The sequence below is a fragment of the Bombina bombina genome, chromosome 2, assembly GCF_027579735.1.
Source record: "Bombina bombina isolate aBomBom1 chromosome 2, aBomBom1.pri, whole genome shotgun sequence".
NCBI classification, from domain to species: domain Eukaryota; kingdom Metazoa; phylum Chordata; class Amphibia; order Anura; family Bombinatoridae; genus Bombina; species Bombina bombina.
The window spans coordinates 1,403,026,303-1,403,048,057 of record NC_069500.1 but is presented as its reverse complement, the minus strand read 5'-3'; the positions used below and the strand labels follow the sequence as shown (position 1 = coordinate 1,403,048,057).

At 37.0% G+C, this 21,755-nt stretch overlaps 1 protein-coding gene across 1 annotated transcript in view; it reads left to right on the top strand.

Annotated features, from left to right (window-relative positions):
- Positions 1-19,613, top strand: part of ATP6V1B1 (ATPase H+ transporting V1 subunit B1) — a 175,570-nt gene extending 155,957 nt beyond the window's left edge. The window contains exons 13-14 of the mRNA XM_053704334.1: positions 4,451-4,580; positions 19,306-19,613. Of these exons, the coding sequence (XP_053560309.1) occupies positions 4,451-4,580; positions 19,306-19,475 (300 nt within the window). The 3' untranslated portion in view covers positions 19,476-19,613. The remainder of the gene's footprint in view (positions 1-4,450; positions 4,581-19,305) is intronic.
- The last annotated feature ends 2,142 nt before the right edge of the window (positions 19,614-21,755 follow it).

Sequence of the window (21,755 nt, the reverse complement as noted above, 5' to 3'; positions counted from 1 at the left end):
CCAAAACAGGTATCCTGCTCTAAAGGTAGCTCCAAAACAGGTATCCTGCTCTAAAGATAGCTCTAAAACCGGTATCCTGCTCTAAAGATAGCTCCAAAACAGGTATCCTGCTCTAAAGGTAGCTCCAAAACAGGTATCCTGCTCTAAAGGTAGCTCCAAAACAGGTATCCTGCTCTAAAGGTAGCTCCAAAACAGATATCCTGCTCTAAAGATAGCTCCAAAACCAGTATCCTGCTCTAAAGATAGCTCCAAAACAGGTATCCTGCTCTAAAGGAAGCTCCAAAACAGGTATCCTGCTCTAAAGGTAGCTCCAAAACAGGTGCCCTGCTCTAAAGGTAGCTCCAAAACAGGTATCCTGCTCTAAAGGTAGCTACAAAACAGATATCCTGCTCTAAAGATAGCTATAAAACAGATATCTTGCTCTAAAGATAGCTATAAAATAGATATTCTGCTCTAAAGATAGCTCCAAAACAGGTATCCTGCTATAAAGATAGCTATAAAACAGATATTCTGCTCTAAATATAGCTCGAAAACAGATATCCTGCTCTAAATGTAGCTTCAAAACAGATATCCTGCTCTAAAGGTAGCTCCAAAATAGATATCCTGCTCTAAAGATAGCTCCAAAACAGTTTTCCTGCTCTAAAGGTAGCTCCAAAACAGGTATCCTGCTCTAAAGTTAGCTCCAAAACAGGTATCCTGCTCTAAAGATAGCTCCAAAACCGGTATCCTGCTGTAAGGATAGCTCCAAAACAGGTATCCTGCTCTACAGATAGCTCCAAAACAGGTATCCTTCTCTTAAGATAGCTCCTAAACCGGTATCCTGCTCTAAAGGTAGCTATAAAACCGGTATCCTGCTCCAAAGGTAGCTCCAAAACAGGTATCCTGCTCTAAAGATAGCTCCAAAACAGGTATTCTGCTCTATAGCTAGCTCCAAAACAGGTATCCTTCTCTAAAGATAGCTCCAAATCAGGTATCCTGCTCTATAGATAGCTCAAAAACAGGTATCCTGCTCTAAAGATAGCTCCAAAACAGATATCCTGCTCTAAAGTTAGCTCCAAACAGATATCCTGCTCTAAAGGTAGCTCCAAAACAGGTATCCTGCTCTAAAGGTAGCTCCATAACAGGTATCCTGCTCTAAAGATAGCTCTAAAACAAGTATCTGGCTCTAAAGATAGCTCTAAAACAGGTATCCTGCTCTTAAGATAGCTCCAAAACAGGTATCCTGCTCTAAAAATAGCTACAAAACAGGTATCCTGCTCTAAAGATAGCTATAAAACCGATATTCTGCTCTAAAGATAGCTCAAAAACATATATCCTGCTCTAAAGATAGATATAAAACAGATATCCTGCTCTAAAGGTAGCTTCAAAACAGATATCCTGCTCTAAAGGTAGCTCCAAAACAGGTATCCTGCTCTAAAGATAGCTACAAAAGAGGTATCCTGCTCTAAAGGTTGCTCCAAAACATGTATCCTGCTCTAAAGATAGCTCCAAAACCGGTATCCTGCTGTAAAGGTAGCTCCAAAACAGGTATCCTGCTCTAAAGATAGCTCCAAAACAGGTATCCTGCTCTAAAGATAGCTCCAAAACCGGTATCCTGCTCTAAAGGTAGCTATAAAAAAGGTATCCTGCTCCAAAGGTAGCTCCAAAACAGGTATCCTGCTCTAAAGGTAGCTCCATAACAGGTATCCTGCTCTAAAGATAGCTCTAAAACAAGTATCCGGCTCTAAAGATAGCTCTAAAACAGGTATCCTGCTCTTAAGATAGCTCCAAAACAGGTATCCTGCTCTAAAAATAGCTACAAAACAGGTATCCTGCTCTAAAGATAGCTATAAAACCGATATTCTGCTCTAAAGATAGCTCAAAAACATATATCCTGCTCTAAAGATAGATATAAAACAGATATCCTGCTCTAAAGGTAGCTTCAAAACAGATATCCTGCTCTAAAGGTAGCTCCAAAACAGGTATCCTGCTCTAAAGATAGCTACAAAAGAGGTATCCTGCTCTAAAGGTTGCTCCAAAACATGTATCCTGCTCTAAAGATAGCTCCAAAACCGGTATCCTGCTGTAAAGGTAGCTCCAAAACAGGTATCCTGCTCTAAAGATAGCTCCAAAACAGGTATCCTGCTCTAAAGATAGCTCCAAAACCGGTATCCTGCTCTAAAGGTAGCTATAAAAAAGGTATCCTGCTCCAAAGGTAGCTCCAAAACAGGTATCCTGCTCTAAAGATAGCTCCAAAACAGGTATCCTGCTCTAAAGATAGCTCCAAAACCAGTATCCTGCTCTAAATGTAGCTATAAAAAAGGTATCCTGCTCCAAAGGTAGCTCCAAAACAGGTATCCTGCTCTAAAGATAGCTCCAAAACAGGTATCCTGCTCTAAAGGTAGCTCCAAAACAGGTATCCTTCTCTAAAGATAGCTCCAAAACCGGTATCCTGCTCTAAAGGTAGCTATAAAAAAGGTATCCTGCTCCAAAGGTAGCTCCAAAACAGGTATCCTGCTCTAAAGATAGCTCCAAAACAGGTATCCTGCTCTAAAGATAGCTCCAAAACCAGTATCCTGCTCTAAATGTAGCTATAAAAAAGGTATCCTGCTCCAAAGGTAGCTCCAAAACCGGTATCCTGCTGTAAAGATAGCTCCAAAACAGGTATCCTGCTCTAAAGATAGCTCCAAAACAGGTATCCTGCTCTAAAGATAGCTCCACAACCGGTATCCTGCTCTAAAGGTAGCAATAAAACAGGTATCCTGCTCCAAAACAGGTATCCTGCTCTAAAGATAGCTCCAAAACCGGTATCCTGCTCTAAAGGTAGCAATAAAACAGGTATCCTGCTCCAAAACAGGTATCCTGCTCTAAAGATAGCTCCAAAACAGGTATCCTGCTCTAAAGGTAGCTCCAAAACAGGTATCCTGCTCTAAAGATAGCTATAAAACAGATATCCTGCTCTAAAGGTAGCTTCAAAACAGATACCCTGCTCTAAAGGTAGCTCCAAAATAGATATCCTGCTCTAAAGGTAGCTCCAAAACAGGTATCTTGCTCTAAAGATAGCTCTAAAACAGGTATCCTGCTCTAAAGGTAGCTCCAAAACAGGTATCCTACTCTAAAGGTAGCTCCAAAACAGGTATCCTGCTCTAAAGGTAGCTTCAAAACAGATATCCTGCTCTAAAGGTAGCTTCAAAACAGGTATCCTGCTCTAAAGATAGCTCCAAAACAGGTATCCTGCTCTAAAGGTAGCTCCAAAACAGGTAACCTGCTCTAAAGGTAGCTCTAAAACAGGTATCCTGCTCTAATGATAGCTCCAAAACAGGTATCCTGCTCTAAAGATAGCTCTAAAACCGGTATCCTGCTCTAAAGATAGCTCCAAAACAAGTATCCTGCTCTAAAGGTAGCTCCAAAACAGGTATCCTGCTCTAAAGGTAGCTCCAAAACAGGTATCCTGCTCTAAAGGTAGCTCCAAAACAGATATCCTGCTCTAAAGATAGCTCCAAAACCAGTATCCTGCTCTAAAGATAGCTCCAAAACAGGTATCCTGCTCTAAAGGAAGCTCCAAAACAGGTATCCTGCTCTAAAGATAACTCCAAAACAGGTATCCTACTCTAAAGATAGCTCCAAAACAGATATCCTGCTCTAAAGATAGCTACAAAACAGGACATGTAGTAGATATCTTTATCAATGTCTCATATTACGTTTCGTATAAGTAGAGGTGGCTTCCGGTGTCAGCCATAATCCACAGCTTCTTAACTTAGATTAGTTACTATAATTATTTACTAGAGAACCTTACCCAACACAGGATGTTTGTCAAGTCCTCAAGCCTAGGGGCTGTCACTTATGAGTGATTAGCAATAGATATATGATCTCACAGAGAGAGGAGAAAGAGAGATGCTTGTAAGAATTATTCTTTTAATTATAAGTACACATGCCTTGATTAAATTAACTAATTATAGACAAATATTAAATCTGGGTTATCTAACAGATTAAAATAATACTCATCATTTATAAAATATTAGTTGACACATATCAATTTATTAATTATCACAAAAAGGGAAGATTAATACATACCTTGAGAGCTAGAGGTATCAGATAACAACATTTCAGTTTCAGTTCACTTTATTTATATACATTTTAGACCAATCATCTTAGTCCATACCATAAGTGAAAGACTAGTTATATATATGTTAAGATCCTTATAAGACTTCATGAATTTGGCTGACATATAGATCATTCTATTTTAACTTTACTCATGCGCAGTTCCATAGTAATTTAAAATAACTTTTCTCTATCTAGCACTAAATAGTGTTTAAATGACATGAGCAACTGAATGTAAATGTCACAGTTCTAAATGTAATCCTGACTAACCCTATAATATTAATTATATTTATAACTCCACATTCTATATTTTATAACTCCACAATGTTCACCAGCGCTATTTTATGACTGTCATTGTCTGGTTTTACAGTATGCCTGTTACGCCATTGGGAAAGATGTCCAAGCTATGAAAGCCGTTGTTGGTGAAGAAGCCTTGTCCTCAGATGATCTCTTGTATCTGGAGTTCTTGCAGAAGTTTGAGAAGCAGTTCATAGCACAAGGTAAACCACTGGGAGCAAGGACATATGAACGAGAAAACGATCATGTATATATGTATGTATTGGGTACTTGTAAAGCGCGGCTAATCACCTGTAAGGGTCTCAAGGCACTGCTCATTTTATCGACCTCGGAAGGATGAAAGGACCTCACCGGGGATCGAACCTGCAACCCTTAGGTTCCTACAGAGCTCAGCCACAGTGCCTTAGCATGCTGAGCTATCTGATCAGAAGAATATCTAATAGACCCTCATCAATGCAAACTTCAGAACAAAACTAATTTAGCACCCAGTGTTGCCATTAGGCATAGAGAAAAGTGTTGAGTAAGCTCTGTGCAAAAAAATAAATCAATAAGCATCCTTAGATTTTTTTTCCCCAGAGTAGGTTAGCTCAAATAATGAATCTCTTTTATAGTCAAAATGATGTTTATGTTCTCCACAGATACATCTTATTAATTTCTCATTTCCTGTTTTGTTGTGAGAAAATCCTGAGAAAGTACTGAACAGATCCTGTTCCTACAGTTTAGAACTGTCTCACTCATTTAATATCACACCAAAAAAAAAAATCACCCCGTTTATAACCTGTTAAAGGGAATATAAGCACCTTGTTACAAGACATTTTCTGTTGAATTTCCCATAGAATCAACCAAGTCTAAACATTCTTAAAGCAAATATTTTTTTGCTGCAGTTGCCAAACTCCACACATCACTGGTAAAGCTAACCATGGTCATTATGTTAGTATAAAGTACATTCGGCTAGATTACGAGTTTTGCGGTAAGAGCGGCTCGGTACTAACTTGCAAGTTATTTCCACCGCTCACCTCCCTATATCGATGCTATTACAGGTTTTCATAAACCGGCGTTTGCAGGCAATATGTGAGCGTTGAGCAAAATTGAGTTCCATACCGCACTCATATACCAGCGCTGCTTTGAGCTGGTTTTACGTGCTCGTGCACAATTTCCCCATAGACATCAATGGGGAGAGGCGGCTAAAAAAAAGCCTAACACCTGCAATAAAGGAGCGTAAAGCTCCATAATGCAGCCTTATTGATTCCTATGGGGAAAGAAAAGTTATGTTTACAACTAACACCCTAACATAAACCCTGAGTCTAAACACCCCTAATCTGCTGCCCCCAACATTGCCGACACCTACATTACACTTATGAACCTCTAATCTGCCGCCCCGCCACCGCCGCCACTTATATTATACTTATTAACCCCTAATCTGTCGCCCCCAATGTCGTCGCCACCCACCTACATTTATTAATCCCTAATCTGCAGCCCCCAATGTCGTCGCTACCTACCTACACCTATTAACCCCTAATCTTCCTCCCCCAACGTCGCCGCCACTATACTAAAGTTATTAACCCCTAAACCTAACCCTAAGTCTAACCCTAACACCCCTAACTTTAATATAATTAAAATAAATCTAATTAAAAATTCCTATCATTAACTAAATAATTCCTATTTAAAACTAAATACTTACCAATAAAATAAACCCTAAGCTAGCTACAATATAACTAATAGTTACATTGTATCTATCTTAGGTTTTATTTTTATTTCACATGCAAGTTTGTATTTATTTTAACTAGGTAGACTAGTTAGTAAATAGTTATTAACTATTTACTAACTATCTAGTTAAAATAAATACAAATTTACCTGTAAAATAAAACCTAACCTGTCTTACACTAACACCTAACCCTACACTACAATTAAATAAATTACATTAATTAAATACAATTAACTAAATTACAAAAAAAACAAAAACACTAAATTACACAAAATAAAAAAGAAATTATCAAATATTTAAACTAATTACACCTAATCTTATAGCCCAATCAAAATAAAAAAGACCCCCAAAATAAAAAAAAACCCCTAGCCTACACTAAACTGCCAATAGCCCTTAAAAGGGCCTTTTGCGGGGCATTGCCCCAAAGAAATCAGCTCTTTTAACTGTAAAAAAAAATACAAAACAACCCCCCAACAGTAAAACCCACCACCCACACAACCAACCCCCCCAAATAAAATCCTATCTAAAAAAACCTAAGCTCCCCATTGCCCTGAAAAGGACATTTGGATGGGCATTGCCCTTAAAAGGGCATTTAGCTCTTTTTCGATGCCCAAAACCCTAATCTAAAAATAAAATCCACCCAATAAACCCTTAAAAAAACCTAACACTAACCCCCAAAGATCCACTTACAGTTTTTGAAGACTGGACATCCATCCTCAACGAAGCGGCAGAAGACCTCAGCGAAGCCGGCAGAAGTCTTCATCCAAGCGGGCCGAAGTCTTCATCCAAGCCGGCAGAAGTGTTCATAGAATTCAATCAGCCAATCAACCAATAGGATTGAGCTTGCTTTCTATTAGCTGATTGGATCAGCCAATAGGATTGAAGCTCAATCCTATTGGCTGATTGCATCAGCAAATAGGATTTTTCACCTTTAATTATGATTGGCTGATAGAATTCTATCAGCCTATCGGAATTCAAGGGATGCCATCTTGGATGACGTCCCTTAAAGGTATCTTCATTCTTCGTAAGCCCTGGGAAGAAGAGGATGCTCCACGCCGGATGTCTTGAAGATGGAGCTGCTCCGTGCCGGATGGATGAAGATAGAAGATGCCATCTGGATGAAGACTTCAGTCGGCTTGGATAAAGACTTCGGCCCGCTTGGATGAAGACTTCTCCCGGGTTCGCTGAGGACTTCTGCCGCTTCATTGCGGATGGATGTCCGGTCTTCAAAAACTGTAAGTGGATCTTCGGGGGTTAGTGTTAGGTTTTTTTCAGAGTTTTTAAGAGTTTATTGGGTGGGTTTTATTTTTAGATTAGGGTTTTGGGCACCGAAAAAGAGCTAAATGCCCTGTTAAGGGCAATGCCCATCCAAATGCCCTGTTAAGGGCAATGCCCATCCAAATGCCCTTTTCAGGGCAATGGGGAGCTTAGTTTTTTATATAGGATTTTATTTGGGGGGTTTGGTTGTGTGGGTTGTTTGTATTTTTTTTTACAGGTAAAAGAGCTAATTTCTTTGGGGTAATGCCCCGCAAAAGGCCCTTTTAAGGGCTATTGGCAGTTTAGTGTAGGCTAGGTTTTTTGTTTTTTTGGGGGGGGCTTTTTAATTTTATAGGGCTATTAGATTTGGTGTGATTAGTTTAAATATTTGATAATTTCTTTTTTATTTTGTGTAATTTAGTATTTTTTTTTTGTAATTTAGTTAATTGTATTTAATTAATGTAATTTATTTAATTGTAGTGTAAGGCTAGGTGTTAGTGAAAGACAGGTTAGGTTTTATTTTACAGGTAAATTTGTATTTATTTGAACTAGATAGTTAGTAAATAGTTAATAACTATTTACTAACTAGTCTACCTAGTTAAAATAAATACAAACTTAGCTGTGAAATAAAAATAAAACCTAACGGCTAGATTACGAGCTTTGTGGTAAGAGGGGTGCGTTGCTAACTTGCAAGTTATTGTCACCGCTCACTAACCTATAGCACTGATATTACAGGCTTTCAGAAACCCGGCGTTAAAAGACAAGAAGTGATCGTAGAGCAAAATTGAGCTCCGTACCACACTCTAATACCAGCGCTGCTTAAGTCAGCAGTGAGCTGGTTGTACATGCTCATGCAAGATTTTGCCATAGACATCAATTGGGAGAACCGGCTGAGAAAAAGTCTAACACCTACAATAAAGCAGTGTAAAGCTCCGTAATGCAGCCCCATTGATTCCTATGGGGAAAGAAAATTTATGTCTACACCTAACACCCTAACATGAACCCCGAGTCTAAACACCCCTAATATTACACTTATTAACCCCTAATCTGCCGCCCCCGACATCGCCGACACCTACATTATACTTATTAACCCCTAATCTGCCGCTCCGAACATTGCCACCACTATAATAAACATATTAACCCCTAAACCGCTGCACTCCCGCATCACAAACATTAGTTAATATTATTAACCCTAACACCCCCTAACTTAAATATAATTAAAATAAATCTAAATAAAACCTACTATCATTACCTAAATAATTCCTATTTAAAACTAAATACTTACCTGTAAAATAAACCCTAAGCTAGCTACAATATAACTAATAGTTACATTGTAGCTATCTAAGGGTTTATTTTTATTTTACAGGCAAGTTGGTATTTATTTTAACTAGGTAGAATAGTTACTAAATAGTTATTAACTATTTACTAACCACCTAGCTAAAATAAATACAAATTTACCTGTAAAATAAAACCTAACCTGTCTTACGCTAACACCTAACCTTACACTACAATTAAATAAATTACCTAAATTAAATACAATTAACTAAATTAAATACAAATACCTAAATTACAAAAACAAATTACAAGATATTTAAACTAATTACACCTAATCTAATAGCCCTATCAAAATAAAAAAGCCCCCCCAAAATAATAAAAACCCCTAGCCTAAACTAAACTACCAATAGCCTTTAAAAGGGCCTTTTGCGGGGCATTGCCCCAAAGAAATCAGCTCTTTTACCTGTAAAAAAAAATACAAACACCCCCCAACACTAAAACCCACCACCCACACAACCAACCCCCCAAATAAAACCCTAACTAAAAAATCCTAAACTCCCCATTACCCTGAAAAGGGCATTTAGCTCTATTGCTGCCCACATCCTAATCTAAAACTAAAACCCACCCAATAAACCCTTAAAAAAACCTAACTCTAACCCCCGAAGATCCACTTACAGTTTTGAAAAGCCGACATTCATCCTTAATGAAGCCGGGAGAAGTCTTCATCCAAGCGGCAAGAAGTCCTCAACGAAGCCGGGAGAAGTCTTCATTCAAGCCGGGAGAAGTGGTCCTCTAGACGGGCAGAAGTCTTCATCCAGAAGGCATCTTGTATCTTCATCCATCCGGTGCTGAGTGTATCCATCTTCAAGACATGCGGCGCGGAGCATCCTCTTCTTACGACGACTACACGACGAATGAAGGTTCCTTTAAGTGACGTCATCCAAGATGGCGTCCCTTAGATTCCGATTGTCTGATAGAATAGGTTGAAAAAATCCTATTGGCTGATGCAATCAGCCAATAGGATTGAACTTCAATCCTATTAGCTGATTGGATCAGCCAATAGGATTGAGCTCGCATTCTATTGGCTGTTCCAATTAGCCAATAGAATGCAAGCTCAATCCTATTGGCTGATTGGTTCAGCCAATAGGATTTTTTCAACCTTAATTCCGATTGGCTGATAGAATTCTATCAGCCAATCGGAATCTAAGGGACGCCATCTTGGATGATGTCACTTAAAGGAACCTTCATTTGTCGGGAGTCGTCGTAAGAAGAGGATGCTCCGTGCCCGGTGTCTTGAAGATGGACCCGCACCGTGCCAGATGGATGAAGATAGAAGATGCCATCTGGATGAAGACTTCTGCAGCTTTTATGAGGACTTCTTGCCGCTTCGTTGAGGACTTCTCCCGGCTTCGTTGAGGATGGATGTCGGCTCTTCAAAACTGTAAGTGGATCTTCGGGGGTTAGTGTTAGGTTTTTTATAAGGGTTTATTGGGTCGGTTTTATTTTTAGGTTTGGGTTTGGGCAGCAATAGAGCTAAATGCCCTTTTAAGGGCAATGCCCATCCAAATGCCCTTTTCAGGGCAATGGGGAGGTTAGTTTTTTTTTATTTAGGGTTTTATTTGGGGGGTTGGTTGTGTGGGTGATGGGTTTTACTATTAGGGGGGTTGTTTGTATTTTTTTTACAGGTAAAAGAGCTGATTTCTTTGGGGCAATGCCTGGCAAAAGGCCCTTTTAAGGGCTATTGGTAGTTTAGTTTAGGCTAGGGTTTTTTTATTTTGGGGATGTTTTTTTTTTTTGATAGGGCTATTAGATTAGGTGTAAATTAGTTTAAATATCTTGTAATTTGTTTTTTATTTTGTGTAATTTAGTGTTTTGTGTTTTTTTTTTAATTTCGGTATTTGTATTTAATTTAGTTAATTGTATTTAATTTAGGTAATTTATTTAATTGTAGTGTAAGGTTAGGTGTTAGTGTAAGACAGGTTAGGTTTTATTTTACAGGTACATTTGTATTTATTTTAGCTAGGTAGTTAGTAAATAGTTAATAACTATTTAGTAACTATTCAACCTAGTTAAAATAAATACAAACTTGTCTGTAAAATAAAAATAAACCCTAAGCTAGATACAATGTAACTATTAGTTATATTGTAGCTAGCTTAGGGTTTATTTTATAGGTAAGTATTTTGTTTTAAATAGGAATTATTTAGTTATTAATAGTAGTTTATTTAGATTTATTTTAATTATATTTAAGTTAGGGGGTGTTAGGGTTAGGGTTAGACTTAGGTTTAGGGGTTAATAACTTTAGTATAGTGGCGGCGACATTGGGGCGGAAGATTAGGAGTTAATAAATGTAGGTAGGTGGAGGCGATGTTAGGGACAGCAGATTAAGGGTTAATAATATTTAACTAGTGTTTGCGATGCGGAAGTGCAGCAGTTTAGGGGTTAATATGTTTATTATAGTGGCGGTGATGTCGGGAGCGGCAGATTAGGGGTTTATAATTTTATTATAGTGTTTGCGATGCGGGAGGGTCTCGGTTTAGGGGTTAATAGGTAGTTTATGGGTGTTAGTGTACTTTTTAGCACTTTAGTTATGAGTTTTATGCTACGGCTTTGTAGTATAAAACTCATAACTACTGACTTTAGAATGCGTTACGAATCTTGTGGGATAGGCTGTACCGCTCACTTTTTGGCCTAAAAAAAAAAAGCTTGTAATACCGGCGCAATTGAAGTCTCATTGAAAAAGACTTTACGAAAATTGCGTAAGTTAATTTGCGGTACGGCCAAAAAAGTGTGCGGGACAGCTGTACCTACAAGACTCGTAATACCAGCGGTAGTAAAAAAGCAGCGTTATGAGCCATTACGCTGCTTTTTTACTCATAACGCAAAACTCGTAATCTAGCCATAAGATAGCTACAATGTAACTATTAGTTATATTGTAGCTAGCTTAGGGTTTATTTTATAAGTAAGTATTTAGTTTTAAATAGGAATTATTTAGTTAATGATAGGAATTTTGAATTAGATTTATTTTAACTATATTAAAGTTAGGAGTGTTAGGGTTAGACTTAGGCTTAGGTTTAGGGGTTAATAACTTTAGTATAGTGTAATGTAGGTTGCGGCGATGTTAGGGACAGCAGATTAGGGGTATTTAACTAGTGTTTACGATGCGGGAGGACGACGGTTTAGGGGTTAATATGTTTATTCTAGTGGCGGCGATGTCGGGAGCAGCAGATTAGGGGTTAATAATTTTATTTTAGTGTTTGCGATGCGGGAGGGCCTCGGTTTAGGGGTTAATAGGTAGTTTATGGGTGTTAGTGTAATTTTTTAGCACTTTAGTTATGAGTTTTATGTTACGGCGTTGTAACATAAAAGTCATAACTACTGACTTTCAATTTAAAGTATGTATCTTGACGGTACACCTCACTTTTTGTCCGGACAGGCAAACTCGTAATACCGGCGCTGTGAAAGTCCCATTGAAAAAGGACTTTTTAAAAGCTGCGGTAGTTACGTTGCGTTACGGCCAAAAAAGTGTGCAATACAGATATACCTGCAAGACTCGTAATACCAGCGGTAGTGAAAAAGAGCTATAACGATGCTTTTTCACTCATTCTGCAAAACTCGTAATCTAGCCAATTGTTATGAAGTTGTTATCTGCTAAAGCTTCTCTGAAAATTAGAAAAGCCACAATTTTTAGAACTAAATTACATAAAAGGGGGCAAAATAAATAATGAAATTGTATTGCAAAGTAGTTTTATATATCCTAGGTTACAATATTTTTTAATTCTATCTCAGCAGTAACCTTCAACGTATTATATATTTAAGTAACAATATTTCCAAAGTTCTAACCAGTTAAACTTTATATACACATTGAATATATTTATGCAGGAAATAGTATATTGATTATGCCCCAATATGTATGTCTAGTTGTTACAATATTCCTATAAATTAAACTTAACTCAAAATGAATTGCTTATTAAATATCAGACAGGGATTATACTAGAATAATTTATAAATAGCCAGAAAGTTTAATCTTCACAATATATAGATAGCTTATTTAAAAATGTTTGTATTCACCTATCTTCAAATCTCACAATGAAATCTTCGCTTAAATCCCACAATCTAATAGGATTTCCAGGGAAATATAATTCACTATTTTCAGCCCAATATAATCTAATACACTTCACTTAAACCCAGAGATTGTTACACAATACTTCCAATTAAACATTTACCAATTAATTTAGCATAAAGTAACTTCATATTTAGCCATAATAAAACAAATTCTGAAATATATCATAATAACTACAAATAACTTATGGCATTAAAATACATAAATCCTTTCTTAATAACAATATTTAACACTACTATACTTACTATCCTGATCTACTTAAAAATAAATATATAAAGAATAAGATACCTTTTAAATTACAGCTTCAATTGGACTATGGCTATAAAAAATACCTTTTCTATAAAATATTAAATTATAAAAATTGCCATACATTACCAAATACCCATATGAGAGTTCAGCTTTTCAATCAAAATGCTTTTCACTGTTAACCTCTTTCCTAATCATTCAGTGAAATTTTGTGTACGCCCTTAGTCGGAGCTTATCTCTCATTGGCCCTTTGAAATGCATATGGTAATTTTAAATCCCCTGACAATTTAAAATACCCTTTGGTTGCAATTCCTGCATTAAACATCTGGGGGACAACAGGCAATGGAATGCAGTTTAATTTCATATTTAAAATAACCTGTTTCTCAATTGCAGGAATATATATTTTTTTTATCAAATGTCTATTTAATACACTCTAGCTTTAATAAACTATATGTTCAATACATAGCCCATCTAATATATCTGAGCACATATTTACAGGTCCAAACATGGGTATATTGATTTAGTATGTATTCTTATACAGCCTGTGCAGAATATCAAATCTATATAATATACATATAATACATACTTCCTACCGACAATGTCTCAAGAGATGTAATTTAAAGGCATATTTCTATGATGGGACTTAAAAGGATTTTAATTTAATACTTTCAGTATGATATTAATATTTTAGTTCATATTCTAATATAATATCGCCACCTTTTCCAGTTATTGTCTTATATCATATATATACCCTGGGAGTAGAAGTCTGATGTAATTCTGTAGTAATTAAATCATGACAGATATACATGAGCATTATTTTATTTACTATCTAATATATATACAGTATATATTCCACTCCATCATGACACATTTCTTAATAATTAAAAGTATGGACTCCTATCTCTGACATATTAATAGGATAATTTATTGCATCTGTATTTATTTCAAAACCTCATTTTCACACCAGATTCTGAAAAATAAAAATAAATGTAATTTTATTCTGAAATACCGTCAAACATTTTAAATTCACCAATGCAGCTATTTATTTAATATAGCAGACATTCATCCAATATAGTATATTAGGCCTACGACAATCTTCTAAACTCATATATAAATTATTTATATAATCAGAGTATTTTAAATAGATTATACAATTCATTTCAAATTAACGTTTCATATGAACTTTCCCCTATAATAGCCAGGGCATGAATTGGAACTCAGTATGGGACACTTAACACCTAGATACTAGGGGCCCCATCCGATATGCAGCGTCACCCGCAAAAAACGGCGACACTATTTTTTTGCGCGGGTTTGGTATCCTATATACACCCGTCGGACGTAGTTTTTTCCCCCATAGACTAACATAGAAAAGCCGCGTAATTTGGTATCCAATATCCAGTGCAAGGCCTTATGTGGCGTAAATGGAGAAAACTTACTCCATTTTCACCTCGCCATAAAATGCACCCGTAGCAGGCCTTGCGCTGAGTATTGGAGCCCCGTAACTCACTAAAATGCTGCAAAAAAAAACCTAACGCATGTGCAATGTCTATCTACCTCTGCAATACCTAATAAAGTGTTTAACCCCTAAAACCGCTGCTCCCAGACCCCGCCACCACTAAATAAAGTGTTTAACCCCTAAACCGCCGCTCCCGGACCCCGCCGGCACTAAATAAAGTGTTTAACCCCTAAACCGCCGCTCTCGGACCCCGCCACCACCTACATAAAAAATGTATTAACCCCTAATCTGATCCCCCTACACCGCCGCCACCTACATTAAATGTATTACCCCCTAAACCTAAGTCTAACCCTAACATCCCCTAACTTAATTATTATTTAAATAAATATATATAATATTAATATTATTAACTAAAGTATTCCTTTTTAAAACTAAATACTTACCTATAAATAAATTGCTACCAAGTTAAAATAATTACAAAATTACCTGTAAAATAAATCCTAACCTAAGTTACAAATACACCTAACACTACACTATCAATAAATTAATTAAATAAATTAACTACAATTATCTAATATAAAATACAATTAAATAAACTAAACTATATTACAAAAAAACAAACACTAAATTACAAAAAATAAAAAAAATTACAAGAAGTTTAATCTAATTACACCTAATCTAAGCCCCCTAATAAAATAAAAAAGCCCCCCAAAATAATAAAATTTCCCTACCCTAAATTACAAATAGCCCTTAAAAGGGCCTTTTGCGGGGCATTGCCCCAAAGTAACCAGCTCTTTTACCAGCCCTTAAAAGGACTTTTGGCGGGGCATTGCCCCAAAGTAATCAGCTCTTTTACCTGTAAAAAAAAAAGCAATACAATACCCCCCCAACATTACAACCCACCACTCACACACCCGATCCCCCCTTAAATAAACCTAACACTACCCCATTGAAGATCACCCTACCTTGAGCCGTCTTCACCCAGCCGGGCCGAACTCTTCATCCGATCCGGGCACAAGTGGTCCTCCAGCCGGGCAGAAGTCTTCATCCGATCGGGGCAGAAGAGGTCCTCCATCCGGCAGAAGTTTTCATCCAAGCGGCATCTTCTATCTTCATCCTTGCGGCGATGAGCGGCTCCATCTTGAAGACCTCTGGCATGGAACATCCTCCTCGGCCGACGACTACCCGACGAATGACTGGTCCTTTAAATGACATCATCCAAGATGGCATCCCTCGAATTCCGATTGGCTGATAGGATTCTATCAGCCAATCGGAATTAAGGTAGGAAAAAGTTCAACCCGATTGGCTGATTGGATCAGCCAATAGAATGCGAGGTCAATTCTATTGGCTGATCCAATCAGCCAATCAGATTGAACTTCAATCCGATTGGCTGATTAAATCAACCAATCAGATTTTTCCTACCTTAATTCCGATTGGCTGATAGAATCCTATTAGCCAATCGGAATTTGAGGGATGCCATCTTGGATGACGTCATTTAAAGGACCAGTCATTCGTCGGGTAGTCGCCTGCCGAGGAGGATGTTCCGCGCCGGAGGTCTTCAAGATGGAGCCGCTCATCGCCGCAAGGATGAAGATAGAAGATGCCGCTTGGATGAAGACTTCTGCCGGATGGAGGACCTCTTCTGCCCCGATCGGATGAAGACTTCTGCCCGGCTGGAGGACCACTTGTGCCCGCATCGGATGAAGAATTCGGCCCAGTTGGGTGAAGACGGCTCAAGGTAGGGTGATCTTCAATGGGGTAATGTTAGGTTTATTTAAGGGGGGATCGGGTGGGTTTTAGAGTAGGGGTGTGTGGGTGGTGGGTTGTAATGTTGGGGGGGTATTGTATTGCTTTTTTTTTACAGGTAAAAGAGCTGATTACTTTGGGGCAATGCCCCGCCAAAAGCCCTTTTAAGGGCTGGTAAAAGAGCTGGTTACTTTGGGGCAATGCCTCGCAAAAGGCCCTTTTAAGGGCTATTTGTAATTTAGTTTAGGGTAGGGAAATTTTATTATTTTGGGGGGCTTTTTTATTTTATTAGGGGGCTTAGATTAGGTGTAATTAGATTAAACTTCTTGTAATTTTTTTTTATTTTTTTTTAATTTAGTGTTTGTTTTTTTTGTAATATAGTTTAGTATATTTAATTGTATTTTATATTAGATAATTGTAGTTAATTTATTTCATTAATTTATTGATAGTGTAGTGTTAGGTGTATTTGTAACTTATGTTAGGATTTATTTTACAGGAAATTTTGTAATTATTTTAACTAGGTAGCTATTAAATAGTTATTAACTATTTAATAGCTATTGTACCTAGTTAAAATAAATACAAAGTTACCTGTAAAATAAATATAAATCCTAAAATAGCTACAATGTAATTATTAATTATATTTTAGCTATTTTAGGGTTTATTTAATAGATTAGTATTTAGTTTTAAATAGGAATACTTTAGTTAATAATATTAATATTGTTTAGATTTATTTAAATAATAATTAAGTTAGGGGGTGTTAGGGTTAGACTTAGGTTTAGGGGGTAATATATTTTATGTAGGTGGCGGCGGTGTTGGGGCAGGTCAGATTAGGGGTTAATACATTTAATGTAGGTGGCGGCGGTGTAGGGGGGATCAGATTAGGGGTTAATACATTTAATGTAGGTGGCGGCGGTGTAGGGGGGTCAGATTAGGGGTTAATACATTTAATGTAGGTGGCGGCGGTGTGGGGGTTCAGATTAGGGGTTAATATATTTAATGTAGGTGGCGGCGGGGTCCGGGAGCGGCGGTTTAGGGGTTAATACATATAATGTAGGTGGCGGCGGGGTCCGGGAGCGGCGGTTTAGGGGTTAATACGTATAATGTAGGTGGTGGCGGGGTCCGGGAGTGGCGGTTTAGGGGTTAATACATATAATGTAGGTGGCGGCGGTTTAGGGGTTAATACATATAATGTAGGTGGCGGCGGGGTCCAGAAGCAGCAGTTTAGAGGTTAATACATTTATCATTAGGAGTGAGAGGGGGGGATTGTGGATATAGGGGTATACGTGTCGGGATGATGTTTGGGAGGCGTGTTAGACAGTTACGGGAGATTTAATACTTTAGTAAGTTTTTGTAGGCGATGGCAGTTTCTAAAGTGCCATAAGTCACTGGCAACTCCAGAAATGTGTACTTACACTTCTTTCTGGACATCGCTAGTTTATCCGACTTACGGCACTTTAGCAACTGCCGGCGGGGTATATTGGATACCCCAATGTGCAAGGTGAAACTACGGGCGGCGCGGGTTCCCTCGCTTGTGCAGAAAACTACGCAGTATATCGGATCGCGCCCTAGATATTTACATTTCCTGGCCATCCTGGAAATGTATCTCAAACTGCAGACTTCCACAGGGGTTCAGGTGATCTAATAGGAAATCTTATTACACCATTCCAGGCAGTGATAAAAAGTTTATTAGAAGGCAATTCCTTTGAAAATCCCCATCTTCCAATCTAAACAAATGTCTGTTTCTTTACTCTGATGTGTAATCAGCAAAGGGGGGTGGTGTCACTCAATTTCTGACATCAGACTTGCAATACAAATGAATGTATCTAGCAATAGTCAGAGCATGTCCAAGCTTAATATATAAATTTATTATTTTATCTTATCATATATACTGTATGTGTGTATATGTATATATATATATATATATATATATATATATATATATATATATATATATATATATATATATTATGTATTATCTAATGTCACTCAGCATTACCCTGACATATATAAAAACAAAACAGTTTTTAAATACAAATCTCAAGGTGTTTACTGCCTCCTTTAAACTATACTTCTCGTTGCCTTTAAACCCTGATCTAGAAGTTTAAATGTTGGTAAAATTATATTAAATGAAAAATGCATATGTATTGACAGTGAATTCTCGCTTTTGATTGCAAGTTAAATTTTAAATCAGATAAACATTATATGGAACATTATTAATCATTTTTAATCAGAAAAAATATTTAAAGGGGCACTGAACTCAATTTTTTTCTTTTGTGATTCAGATAGAGCATGCAATTTTAAGCAACTTTTTAATTTACTCCTTTTATTAAATTTTCTTCATTCTCTTGGTATCTTTATTTGAAATGCAAGAATGTAAGTTTAGATGCCGGCCCATTTTTGGTGAACAACCTGGGTTGTTCTTGCTGATTGGTGGATAAATTCACCCACCAATAAACAATTGCTGTCCGGGGTCTGAACCAAAAAAATAGCTTAGATGCCTTCTTTTTCAAATAAAGATAGCAAGAGAATGAAGAAAAATTGATAATAGGAGTAAATTAGAAAGTTGCTTAAAATTGCATGCTCTATCTGAATCACGAAATGCATTTTTTTAAATTTCTTTGTGGATGAAGTCATTCAAATGTTTGTGATGTGTAAGGAGTCTCATTTGCCTTCTAAACTTAATCCAGCATAGATATACTAAGTCCTGTTTGATTTGCTGATACTGGTATGGCTCTATAGTTCGTCCAGTCTTGCAAATAACTATATTATACTTTGGAGACCATGCACTAATGAATGGAGATGTGAGAGTGCTGTGCAGACATTTTTAAGTGGTTAGATAGACTGCTTCAATATCAGTAAATCTAGTACAATGCTTTTCTAGTCCCCCATATTATAACACAGATGGAAGAATCATGACCAATAATTATTATGATTAAGCCACTTGAGTTGTAGAACAGATGTCCTAAAAATCTGTCCTGGTAGTAGAATTAAAGCGCATTTACCAAGAGACTGACTGAACTACGTATAACTAGCTATTCACTTGAGTAGCTGGAGATAATGAGTCTCCCTACCTTTGATGAATATATTTAGTGTCTATAACCCCACCTGTTCTTATTCTTTTAGGAGCCTATGAGAACAGGACAATATTTGAGTCCCTAGATATTGGTTGGCAGTTGCTTCGAATTTTCCCCAAGGAGCTTCTGAAACGAATTCCGGAGTCCATGCTGGCGGAATTCTACCCTCGTGATTCCAGACCACAAGGCGAAGGAACCACTTCCACCAAGAAGCCATGAAAATGTTCACTAACAATTTGCATCAAATGTCTATAAGACAAAACCAATAACCTTAAAACATTATATTTATTTTGTAAAACAGGATTTATGTATAAGTCAAATTAATTAATAAAATCTTCACAAAGTGAAAGATCCAAATGTCTCCATATTATGTTGCTGATTCTGGATCTCAGTTCCTAGGATCACAAGAGTTAATGATTTTTTTCTTTTTTTTCGTTTAATGTGAAACCAGCTTTTGTGTTATGTTCCTCTTTTCCCATTAACAGTGCTAGACAGAAGTTATGCCTGGCTAACGCACATGTTAGAATGCTTCAATAATTCTGAAACCAGTCCTTAGAGAAATGGATTAAAACATTTAGCTCACCTAAGGCAGCTGCACACATTTATCTGTTGTCTGTAAAACTTCTAATTCACATATGGCGTGTTTCTCGTCGGTTAGGCTTTATTTGATATCCAAAAGATAATGCAATCAAATCAGATAAAACAATAGTTAATATAGTTTAATATTGTAATATACCATTTAAAAACTTGACATGTTGCATGTATAAGAACACAAAAAAAAATATTATTATTTACGTATTGATAATTAGATTTTGGATTAAAGGGACATTTATTTTTAATCTCCAATGCACCATACCTGCATAAACACAACGATTTGTCCCACCTTAACTCTCCGTGTATTAATAGGTTTATAACACCATTATCCATCTGCCTATCTTTAAAACCATTTTTTTTTAATCGCTTGAGTTGAATTTATATATCACAAGCAGGTGCACAGCATAATTAGAAGCGAATGAGCAAGCTCCACTATTCTATATTACAGCAGGATTTTGATGGCCTGTACCGTCTGCATGCCATTGACAAAATACATGTTTTTCAGTAAGGTGGAGGTTATAGCCAAACCCTAAATACATTTATTGAGTTTATTCCCGGCCTCCCTCTGGTCATGTGGGCTACCATGTTGAAAGCTTCACTATATTCCAATGCTGACCTGTTTGCAAATGGGCAGTAACTCTCCTTCAGATACCTGCAGCATAACTTAGGTTAAAAAATGGCAACATCCATGATTAGAGGGAAGTGCATAACAATATATAAAGAGTTTAGTGTCCCTTTAATTGGTAACAAGGTTATAAAACTGTTAATAGAGGGAGAATTGAGTTCTCAGACTAAGACAGATCATTAGATTTATACATGTATGTTGCCTTGCAGACTTGTATCCCTTTAATACAACAACAGGTAGAATAATCCTACATCTTTTACAAATATGTCTCTTGGTATACAAACAGCTACAAAATTAAATGACAACTGGGCTTTTATGAATTTACAGTATATCAGTTATTATGTGAAGGGGTCCTTTATAAAGGGGAGTTAAACAGTAAATACATGTTAGAAAATTAATTTGAGAATAATAATATTGAAAAAATAAGTGTGAAGTTTTAGTCTCCATAATGAATTGGACACTGCCATGTTGTAGACTAAGTCTCTCAACACCTGTTACTAGTTGTCTCTTCTAAAACCCACCCAATCCCCCTTAAAAAAACCTAACACTAACCCCTTGAAGATCACCCTACCTTGAGAAGTCTTCACCTCTCAGTATGTGCAAAAACAGTCCAAACAAGATAATTCCAGTGTCAGAAGTAAACCTTAATGATAAAGTAAATATATATATATATATATATATATATATATATATATATATATATAATGCCAGTAGAAAGCACTCACCAGGTCTTCAAATGATAATAAATCAAAGTTTATTTACACTTCGTGATGTTTCGGGGTATTAGCCCCGCCCTCAGTCCATAAACATTACAAATCACATACCTCTCTCTTTATACCGCATCACCGCAACACCTCAGTCCCAAACCGGAAGTACCTCTGTGTTATGACCGCACCACTGTGCAGGTCCAGCCGTTGCCATGGTTACCGGAAGCAGCATGCCTTAAAACAAGACAGTGGACAGTTATAGCGATCTACTATAGAGAATACAACATCAGTTCTATTACTTCTCTTGCTAGTACTTTGTAACTAAAGCTCCTTCCAGTAATGTATACACATCTAACCTGATCGCCATATACTAATACTTTTGTAGTTACAACTTTATGAAATTGTAGAATATAAGGGACAAAATTCCTAATCAAACTAATATACTCTATAGAATAGATAAATATAGAGCAGAAACATTCTAGCAGAACTAAAGCATTAGTGCAAAGCAGCACAATAGAAACAGTCTAGCCTTACAATCAACTGAACAGCCAATCATGGAGACAATATGTCTAG